This window comes from Oppia nitens, unplaced genomic scaffold (genome assembly GCF_028296485.1).
Source record: "Oppia nitens isolate AA-2021 unplaced genomic scaffold, nextdenovo-longstitch-racon4-pilon3 scaffold1_pilon_pilon_pilon, whole genome shotgun sequence".
NCBI classification, from domain to species: Eukaryota; Metazoa; Arthropoda; class Arachnida; order Sarcoptiformes; family Oppiidae; genus Oppia; species Oppia nitens.
Window position 1 is genome coordinate 11184779 of NW_026533199.1, and position 12558 is coordinate 11197336.

At 18.8% G+C, this 12558-nt stretch overlaps 2 protein-coding genes across 2 annotated transcripts; both read right to left on the minus strand.

Moving 5' to 3' along the window:
- Window positions 1–127: 127 nt before the first annotated feature.
- Window positions 128–1279, minus strand: LOC128952651 (short-chain dehydrogenase/reductase family 9C member 7-like; the record flags this gene model as incomplete). Its single annotated transcript, XM_054298077.1, has 3 exons — window positions 128–600; window positions 675–1052; window positions 1186–1279. Coding segments are annotated over 3 exons (945 nt in total), but the record flags the coding sequence as incomplete, so codon positions are not given.
- Window positions 1280–9596: 8317 nt separating this feature from the next.
- LOC128951457 (uncharacterized) lies at window positions 9597–12246 on the minus strand. Its single transcript, XM_054296704.1, has 2 exons — window positions 11787–12246; window positions 9597–10093 (listed from the first exon to the last, which is right to left on the minus strand). Exons 1-2 carry the CDS (start codon window positions 12244–12246, stop codon window positions 9597–9599), a joined length of 957 nt encoding a protein of 318 aa, XP_054152679.1.
- Window positions 12247–12558: the final 312 nt, after the last annotated feature.

Below are 12558 nucleotides of genomic sequence, written 5' to 3' on the forward strand. Positions count from 1 at the left end.
ATATTATTTTTATAATTTATAGAAATAGATAACTTTTGTTTATGAGATTTTAATTAATTAATTAATTAATTTTTTGTTTTTTAAAACTTTAAGCAAATTATAAACATTTTTTTTAGTAATTTAGTCCAAATAAAGAAAACAATTTAATCAATAGATTTTTGCCTAAAATATTGTTTAACCGATAGAACACTTGAAACGCTAAACTACCGATAGGTTCGTAATTATTGCGGGGAACGGTATTCATGACGGCATCAATCATATCGTTGACCACAATAGAGGAATCGGTTCCCACGAGTATCTTCGAGACCAACTCATTGGTTGTCTGCTGTTTCCACTGTTGATAGTATTGTTGTCCGTACGCCGATTTGACCGACTGGTCAGTATTCAGGCAAATGTTGTCCATCGAAGCTATTGTTGCGGCAAACAGTCCGGTAGTTTTGAAAGCTCCCGGCATTATAGTGGCCACTCGTATACCAAATCTTTGCATTTCTAGTCTCAGAGCATTGGAAAACACGAGTACCGATGCTTTGGTCATACAATAGGCGCTATAGTTGTCGAGTATTAGTCTACCCATTGTTGACGACATGTTTACTATACGACCTAAACATTATTTTTTATGTTAACAAATGTTTCTTATAATTATTATTTTTTTTTTGATAACTTTTGTTGTTTACCTTTTGATACCCGAAGTAATGGCAGGAATACACGTGTGACCCGAACCACACCAAACACGTTAACATCAAACAGGTGCTCGTAGTCGGCCAGTAGTCCCCACTCGACAGGACTGGTAATCATATAACCGGCATTGTTGACCACTGACCACAACTGGCATTTGTTTTCATTGAGATCATCGGTAACCTGTTTGTACACTTGGCGTACATTGTCATCGTCGGTAACATTCATTTTCAGTACAACCATTTGATCGGTAAATCTACTATTTTTGGTCAATCCTTGTCCGCCATCGCCGTCCGGATCAAGACATGTGGCGTAAACACGAAATCCCCGTTCATTTAGACTGTAGGCCAATAGGTTACCGAAACCCGAGTCACAACCTATTAATAATATATTTAAAGCAAAATTTATTTTTTCCAGTAATTATTACTATATTTAAAAAAAATAATTTAAAAATTCTAAATATTTTAATAAAATAATAATAATAACAATAATTATAATATAATTAAATACCTGTAATTAGTACTGCCTTTCCATATGAACTAATAAATTGTTTTGGTTTAAAATAATGAAATAATTTTGCAATTATATAAAGTGCTAAAAATATTAACAAACAATTAGAGGTAAAATGACATAATTTATCAATTATTTCGAAAATCATATTTAAATTTTAAAAAATGTTTAAATTATAAAAAATAAATAAATATTAAATTAAATTTGAAATTATGAAAAATTTAATTATTGAAAAAATTAAAATGGTCGTCAATTATTTTTTTATAAAAAAAAATTAGATTACTATTTATGGTTAAATAAATTAAAATCAATGTAAATGTAAAAGAATTTAATTAAATATTTATATTTACTTAAAAGCAAAAAATTATATTTTAATATAGTTTTTTTAAATATCTAAAATATTTTATTTATTTTATTACTTTAATATAAATATTGCTTTATTGGTATTTGTTTACAATTTAATATTTCAAAAATATTTTATTTATTAACATTGACTAAATTTATTAAATTTATGATTGATGATTTTATTAATTAAATAAATTTATATGTCTATAGTTTATAAACAACTATAACAAAATAATATAATAAAAGCCATATATTATTATATTAAAAACCTGTCAATTAATTGAGATATTCTTTTGATATTTTTTTAAACAAAAATAAATTTTTTTTATCTTTTTAGTTTTTACTATTAAACATCTATTATTTAATAAAAATATTATTTTTTAACAATATTGTGGATTTTATAGTTGCAATTAGTAAACGATATTATGCTATATTATAGAAAATACTATAATTTAAATAAAAATAATACTTTTATTAATTTACTTTTTAAATAAAAAATATTATTTTAATGAGATATTAAATTATTGATTTCAATAAAAATTTTAATTATTATTATAAGTATTATGTGTTATTTATAACAGTTTAGTTTAATTGAGTAATTGACAATTATTGCTTAAATTAATTAAATAAAAATATTTAATAAAATAATATATTTGAAATAACATATTTCATTTTTATTTTATAAACTAAATATTTAAATAAATAAATATTTACTATTAATTAGTATTTATTATCAAATTACTTATCATTAGTTATTCTTTATTAATATTATAGTCATTGGGTTTATAAAATATTTATAAAATATAAAAAATATTAATAACGTTTCGGGTTTAATATCTCCTAAATTAGATAAATAAAATATGTATAATAAAATATTAGTCTACTTTAATTATTGATTACAGTATTTTAATTAATTTAGTAAATATTTCACTTAGATTGCAATAATTATAGTTTTAAAATAAAAATTTTTGTAATAAATTAGTAATCAATTTTATTTTTATGGGTGCAAAATTTTTAGAAAAAAAATATTATTATATATTTATTTTAATAACAATTTGTAATTATAGTATAATTTTATTACAGTAAATCCAACATTAGATAAAACAAATTTATATTATTTTAATGATTAACAATTTAAAATAAACTAAAACCATATAGTTATATGAATATGATAATGTATATTAATCTAATAATATAATTTTTTGTTTAATAAAATTTATATACTGTACTATTATTAGATTAAGAAAAAATAAATTAATATCAACATGGTTATTATTAAAAATATATAGTTAATTATTGATATTTCTAGTTTGATATCTAATATAAAATTATTTATTATTTAAAATTATTAGTTACAGTATTAGAATTATGGATAAATTTAAACATTTACTTATCATTTATTTAACAAATTTGTGTAATTTTAATAAAATTTTAATTCGAAATTTTTTTATTGAATACTATTAATAATTGTTAAAAAAAATATATTTTATGCTATTTTAAAAATTATTAAATTTTTAAATAATTAATTTAACAACATTAAGCTATAATTTAATAAATAAATTTATATCATTATTTTAAGTATAATTGTGTTATTTTTAAATACATATAATCTGTAGTTAATCAACAAACTAATAATCATATAATTATTAAATAAACTAGCTAAAATAGAGTAATCATTATTTACTAAATAGTTGTATTTATAAGATTATATAACTTTAGGTAATCGTTTACACAATTACTAAAGTAATTTGTTAAATTTATATTAAATTTATTATTACTACTTATAATAGAGAAAAAAAGCAAACAAAAAGATACTAATAAGTTAATAATAAGATTTTATTTTGTTATAATAAAATCCTTGAATAACATAAAGTTAAACTATTTCTCATTAATCACAGAAAATTTTTTTTTGACAATAATATAACTTTATGCCTCAGATTGTATTACATTATATTGATTATATATATATATATATATATATATATATATATATATATATATATATATATATATATATATATATTATTTTGGGAAAAATAACTAACATAGTTGTCATTGTGGAAAATGTTTCACTATTACTTTTATAATATTATATATATATAATTTATATGTAGAGTATATATATTTTGTCATAATATATCTATATATATATATCATATATATACAGTATATATATAACTAAAACGGATCTATTATTTGAATCAATATCTATTTTTTATACCTATTATAGTTTATGTGATTTATAGCTCAAATTGCATTTTATTATACAGTAAATACTGTACGACAAAATCTAATACATGTATATGTATTTTGTGTGTTAAAATAAAATGTCATATTTTATTATCTTTTTTTATTATAAAATTTATTATCTTTTTTTATTGAGACATTTTCTATTTTTATATTGTTTAATATCTATAAATTATAATAATTTAATTAGTATTTTAGTTTTTGTATTAAATAATATTAATAGTTGAATAATCTTATTAGATTATTATTTTAAAAATTTAATATTAGCTTATATATAGTTATTATATTATTACTAAAAATATTACGAAAGTTTTAAAAAATTATTTATAAACAAAATTTAAAATATTTTACATTATAAAAGCATATAAAATATATATTTTATTTAAAATAATTTTTAAAATAATATACTGTTTATTATATAAAAAAATATATTAACTTTTAGTAAAATATATTAAAACTCTCATATTTAAAATTAAAATAAAATTTCAAAACATTTTCATGCTTTCAAAATTAAATTTATATTTAATTCACATTTTAAAAAAAAGTATTCAAACATTTATTCAGAAATATATATTTTACAGTAAAATGTCGTTTTATTTTTATCCTATAAATATAAAAACAAATATATTAAAATATAAAATATTTTTCTAAAAAAAATTGAAATATAAATCAGTTTTTCTATTTATCATAATATATATATAAATATATATCATATTATATTAATGTTTTGAGATAAATAAAATTGAAGAACTAATCGTTTAGAAAATTTTATTTGATTTATTTGTTAAGTTTTATACATAAAATTATTTAATTGTTAATTTATTGAAACAATTTAATTTCATTTGAAAATAAATTAATTTATTTTTTTATTAATCACTTTACTTGTGTAAAACTGCCTATTAATTTTTTCTAATGTTATTAAATTCACATATTATATTATTGCATTTAAATTTAATATATTTTAACTATAATAAAATATTTTTTATTTCTCTTTTTTTTATAACAATAAAAATATAAAAGCCAAATAAATCTAATTTACTGTATAGTAATAAAATGCTATAATAAAGTATATATTATTTTTTTAGATAATACTTTAGAGGATAATTTTTGGAAAATAATTTTTAAAGTTTGTATTAACTGATTAAATTTTATAACTATTGAATTTTTAATAAATATGTATTATGTTATTATTATTATTATTATTGCATTATCAATGAATATGAAATATAATGTGTTTGAAAATTGTTAACCAGTATTATCTATAAATTTTGTTACATTGTTATTATATAATATTTAATTATATTCATATATATATATAGAATATTCTTTATTGTAGTTTATATTAATATACTATAAATGTTAATTAAAATTACATGTAATACAGAATTATGTATATATATATATAGACAATAGAGAGATAAGAATTTTATTATTTAATTAATATTTTATTTTGTTAATATCAATATACAATAATACATATACTTGTAAATTTTATTTGTTTTGCAAGTAATATATATATAAGTATTTTTTCATTTAATATTGCAAGTTAGCATTCATTTTAGCATTATGTTTTAGGGAAATATATACGATATATATATATTGTACTGTATATAACATATACAGTATATTGCCATTACTTTTGCATCACTTATTTTGTTTTGTATCCAATGTATAGTATAGACATACATAGACACACACACTTCAAAAGTAAAATCAATAATGCCTAATGCATCCTTGTTTTTGATATCGTATCACATTATAACATATATACAGTATATATATATTGATATTTGTAATCTATAGAAGTAATATACGTTATATATAATGTATATATGTTGTATGTTAATATGTTTTTACTCAAATAGTTGTGTGTGTGTGTGTGTTTAATTAATTTGCAATTTGTGAACTAGTTATTTCAATAGTTATCAAGGTTATCAATACATTCATATTGATTATACAGTACTGAATAACTATCCATTAAAATCTGGATCCACTTAAAGTGATTTTCTTATAATGATTCTTACAATCAAATGAAAGATCTGTTTTTAATTATAGAGAGAAAGAGAGAGCGAGAGAGAGAGAGAGAGAGAGAGAAAGCGATAAATACTACTTTTATTAAATAAAAGTCAATTGCTATACAAATAAAGAGAATCACATTTAAACTAATGAACATAAAATAGAGAGATATATAATATTATTTTAAATATATATATACAGAGTTAGGCTTATATGCCGCAAAATAAAATAACGCTATATCTCTGTCATTTTCATATTTATTTTTATCAATTATATATATATTTTTATAAAAATAATTTAAAATTTTTATGATAATGTTTTTATTTTAATATACCGTATGTGGAAAAACTGACTATAATATTAGTAAAACTAAGATTATCATGTAAATCTTTCACAAAAATCAACTTAAGTTTGTGTTGAATTACAGCAAACACAAGTCAAATTTTACTAATTAAGTTAATTTTAATTAATTATAATTTTTTTAAAAAATATAAAGATATATAATGGATTAAAAATTTTAAAAACTGCGAAAAAATTTATTTTTACGATTATAAATATTTAATTTTCGATTGAATATTATTCAATACAATTAATAGAAGATAAATTAAAACTTTGGACTAATTTAAAATATTTTAAAGTTATAGAAAATAGGAATTAAATTTAAAATAAATATTAGTTTAAATCAAATATTTGAGTAGCAAATTAAATGAAAATTTCAAAAAACATTATTTTTAGTATTCTAAATAATATTTTAAATAATAATTATTAAAAAAATAATGTAAAAATAAAATAAATTTAAATAATAAAAAAAACCATTTTCATAAATAACACAATTTTTTAATTTGTGTTTTAAAATTTGAAAAATAAACTATTTAAATTATATTGTATGTCATATGTTTAGTAAAAGTGATTTTTAATAAAATAAATAAAAATTAGATTTTTATGAAACTTAAAAAAATATATAACCATGAATAATGTAAAATTTAAGTTTAAAGTAATTTAATGAATTTTTTTAAATTTTAAAAATTTATATTATTAAATTAGGCCTGATAAATTAAGATTTTATTGAAAAAATATTGAAAATTTGATATTTTCATTATTTAATACATAGATGAAAATATGCATATCTTTAAAAATATCAATTTGTACTTTATATTATTTTATTAATTTTTAAAATTATTTTTAACCAAAACTTTAGTCTTTTTTTCACATTATTAAATTTATTTCAGATTTTTAATTCATGTAGTTTTTTTATAATGAATTTTTATATTTTTGCGCCTTATATGCCTAACCCTGTATATATATATACAGTATATATATATACTATATATTACTTTATTACTTTAATTGAAAACAAAATTATGACAGTCTATTATTAATTACTGGGCATAAATCATAATAAAACTTAATAAATTATATATACTACATACTAAACTATTTTTTTAAATAAAAAAATGATATGCAAGTACAGTGTGTATGTGTGTGTATAAACAATATTAACAAAATTGTAATAATTAAAAATAATTATTATAGACACTTATACTAATATTATAAATTTACTGTTTTAATATTTACTATATATATATATATATATATATATATATATATATATATATATATATATATTATATATGTTCATGAATGCATCATTAACACGCAAAATAAATAATACAATAAATACTCTCTATTATGTATACAAAATTAATTATTAAATTATTAAATTATACACGTGTATTAACTTTTAGTATTAATAATAAAGTATATTATATTTATTTTATGGATTATAATATTATATTGTTATAACTAAAGTGTTAAAAAATGATTCAGAAAATATTAATCTATATTTTATAAACATTTTATATATTAAATAATATATATATATATATATATAAATACCGTATATACTGTACATTATAGTAAATTATTAAGTATTATATAAATGATTATATTTTATCCTTTATAAGAAAATATAGTTTAATACTATATGTATACAGTAAAAGTACGGTATAATACCTATTCAAGTACAGTATTTACACTATTAATAAATATTATTAAAAAACACAATAAACCTCTTAAAGTAATTGTATTGAAAATAATGGTTTGAGACACTTATAAAATATATTAGATATATAAAAAATATAATATAAATTTTACTTTTATCATCATTATATATATTTGTTATATATATATATATATAAAGCACACACACACACACGTGCACTAACAGATAAAATAAATAACACAAAAAATAAACGGTATATATATCGTGAAAAACAAAAAAGACGGTATATTTTATTATATAAATATATATACAGGTATATATATATATAATTTATATAAGTATTTTGACTCAAAGTTTTTATAGTACGGTTAAATCATATATATATATACAGTAAACCCTATACAATAAACTAATACAATATATTATATGCGAAATAAATTGCTTAACAATTGAGTGAACACACAGATACAGTCACACACAAACACACACACACACACACACACACACACACACACACACACACACACACACATACATACATACACTAAACCTAACATCGCTAACAAAATTAATGGTCTAAATGTTTGCCTGAATTGATTAAATGAAAATTGAATTTTTCTGCTCACTTTTCGATGTGTTTTACTGTACATATCCAATATAAACTATATTAATAGTATGTACAGTAATAGCCCGGGCGTTAAACCTCTACAATAAAATAATGTTAAACTTACTGAAAGAAAAAATAAATAAATAAATAGAAATAGTTTTTAATTTAGTTTTTTTTAATGAAAAATATAATCAAAGCACGTTTTGTAGGATTTTAGTTTTTTTTGAAATAATTGATTGTTTTAACTTATAATATAATATTAGTATTTATTTAATTTAAAATTTAATGAAAATTATTTGCTTAATACTTTAAATGTTTTTCTTAGACAACTATTTACTTGTAAACAAAATGTAATAAATGTTAGTAATTTGATACAAATACTGTATATATTAAAAAAAAATTAAATAGCTGTAAGTTTTGAAATTAATTTTTTAAAAGATTAAATAATGAAAATCATTGCTAAATAAAAAAGACAATTTTTATTTGATAAGAAAATAATTACTTTAATATTTTAATATGCTTATATATATATTGAAAATATTAATTTATTATAACAATATATTTATATAATATTTATTGTATAAAATATTATTATATTAAAAATTTTCAATATTATTTTTAGCATTTATTTGTAAATAAATAAATAAACTAAACATTTTAAAAACTAATAATATTTATTTATTTTTTGATTAACATTATACATTAATTTTATTACATTAAAAAATATAAACAAAAAAAATAATTATCATTAAACTATAAAAAATATTTTGTTGTGTTATCGACATTTATTCTATATCACATTAACTTAATTTTTTGAAATATATATATATATATAAATTATTTATATACAGTATATATATATATCGTATAATAGCAATAAATTTTCCATTATATTTAATATTTTATATATATCTAATTGACAGTACAATAAAAATACATCAAAATACAAATAAAAATATATTTTTTAAAATGTATAATACAATATACTACTGTATATATATAGTGTATATGTTAAAAAAATGAATATACTATATAAATGACAATTTTTTTTGTAAAAACATTTTTATTTGTTGTTGCTTATTTTAACAATAATAATAATAATTTCATTTGTATAATGATTAAAATATTTTTATTTTATTTTATCTATTCAATCATGTGTTTATTATTATTATTATTATTTTTTAAAATAATGATCTAGCTAAAAAATTCGGTAAAATTAGATAGTTTAAAAATACTATCCAAATATTGTTGGGCCAAATCGTTGGCCAATTTGGTCAATTCACGCGAGTCTAGATTTTTGCAAATATTTTGCAAAACACGCGTTACGAGCGTATCGAACGAACGGTTTAATGGAAATATCAGACCACGTGTTCGACACTCGATATCGGCAATGGAAACGACTCGCAATTGGGTAACACGTGTTGTCTGTGACGTGCCTTTTGGCCGCAAGTCTAGGGTTAGTTCAACGTAGAGGACAAACTTTTCGCAAAATATGCGCAACGATTTACGTTTGACACGTATGGGTGTCACATTGGCACTGAACTTTAGGTCGGCCACCATATCGGTTAGCATCAGATGAGAGCACAGTCGAAATTTTAGGTCAGATTCTCGGGACTTTACAATATACGAGTCACCGATCCGTTCAAAATTGGTTATACCGTGTATAACACCCGACGTTACGATAAATTTGACTGAAAATAATCAAATATTTTTTTTAAAACAAATAAATAAATAAATAATTTTTTTATGTATTATTTGTAGTAATTTTTAAATTAAAATTAATTAAGTTAGTGATAATATATGCAACTAATTATACACACAGATAATAATTATTCATAAATAAAATTAAAAGAGATATTTTTATTACTAAAAACTTGCATTTATTAACAAATTAAATTATAAATAATATTTATTTATATTATTATTATTATTATTATTATTATTATATACTGTATATATATATATATATATATATATATATATATATATATTAAAACAATTTATATAATTAATTTAATTAATTTATACAAAGTATTAAAATATAATTAATATTTTTTTAAATCAGCAATTCTATAAAATAAATACTAGTATTAAACATTACATAATTAACTAATCAGATAAATTAATCCGATATTTTTTATTTAATATTTTTGCAAAATATCATATAAATAAATAATTATTTTTTTGCAGATAATATTTATATGTTTATATTTTATAGTATGATGAAAATGGTTATAAATTTTTTATATAAAAATATATTACACAAGATTACATAGTTTTTTAAATTTTTTTTTATTTAACTAATATAATTTGATGTACCTAGATAATATTTATTATTAAAAGTTATTTACTTAAAATGTTTACAATATACTGTAATGTAATAAAATATTGATATATAATTTATACTGTTTAATAGACTGCTATGTTGATTAATTATGTATAGCTACTATGTAAATAGCTTAATTTTAATTATTAACTAGTACAACTTTGTACTACTAGAAAACAACATTGTGAAATTAAATGTATTAACTAAAATTTAGTTTGTAAGCTATATAAATTGATCGATATATATTGTTTTTTATGATTTTTTCGTAAACATTAAAATTAGATATATATATAAATATTAAAAAAAACTACTAACATGAATTTTGTTTTAAAATTATTAATATTGCGACAAACATAACTTAATTGAATTATCATGTACAATAATGTACATATATATACAGTACAGTATACTGTACAAGCATAAACATTAATATAATTAAATTTACCTAATTTACCCTAATTAAATTAGACAAACTTGACATAGACATGCAATTAATGTATATATAAAAAATATATATTTTATTTTATATTTGTTTTTTATATTACCTTGTGTGTGTATATATATATTAATAAATATATATTAAAATATATATATTATAAAACAATAGGGAATATAGTTAAGGTTTATTTTAACAGTTACAGCGTACCCACTGTTTGTTGTCAAATAAATATAAGAAATATAAATAATAATAATAATAATAAAGAAATATATATAAAAAAATAATATTTATATAAAATATTTTAGTTTTTATATTATTTATTTTTTTGTTGATATGACATTTATTAAATAAATACTCTTTATTATCTAAACACAGATAGATAGTACAGTACTGTTTATTTACAGGTCCAACAAACATAAACTAAACGTCAATCAATATTTTATTTATATTATATTATATTTGTGTCATACCATTAATAAATAAAGATATATATATATATAACTGTCACACACACACACGCATATATATATTTATATATACACCACATACTGATCTTTGCAAACTCAACACAACATCAAAAAATAAAAAAATAATAATAAAATCATTATTAAATACATACCATATTTTCTTGGACTAAACTCATAGCTCTGATCCAAAACATAGGGATCAATAACTTTTAGGTAATTATCTCGCAAATAGTCCAACAATTTGTCGACAAATCGATTGGCAGTAATACTAGTGTCACCGCCACCACAGCTACCGATGATTATTGGCGGCAATTCGGTACAGTGTTCCGATTCGACACTACCGGTGCGCTCACCCATAAACGGTCGGCCACTTAGCGATGAATTACGATAATTATTATTTTGTTGTAATAGTTGTTGTTTTCTAATGTGTTTGCAATTTTTATGGGCTATCGGCGATTGTGTGGCCGCCGCACCTTGTTTTAGGCCATCAGCACCACCTGTGCTGTTGATAATGGTATCGGATCTGTTAGCGTTGTTTGTATTATTATGCTGATGATTGCCAACGGGAACGGTATGCAATAGTTGTCGCATTTTGTTTGCAATTAACTCCATTATTGCTGACAGCTATCTATCTATCTATATATATATTCAATATATATAAATATAATATATACCGGTATATACCAGTTATATATATATATTGAAACTTTCAAATTGTTATTATTATTATTCCTATTATATTTCAAGGATCTGGATGCTCTCTAGATAAATAAAAAAATAGTAAAATAAAAAATACTTGATTGTTGTCAACAACTATATATATATATAAAAAACTATTAGTTTGTCAAATATATAAACACTTTTTGTTGATATTTATTTATAATAAATAGTGTTATATGAAATAAAATTAAATAAAATATATAT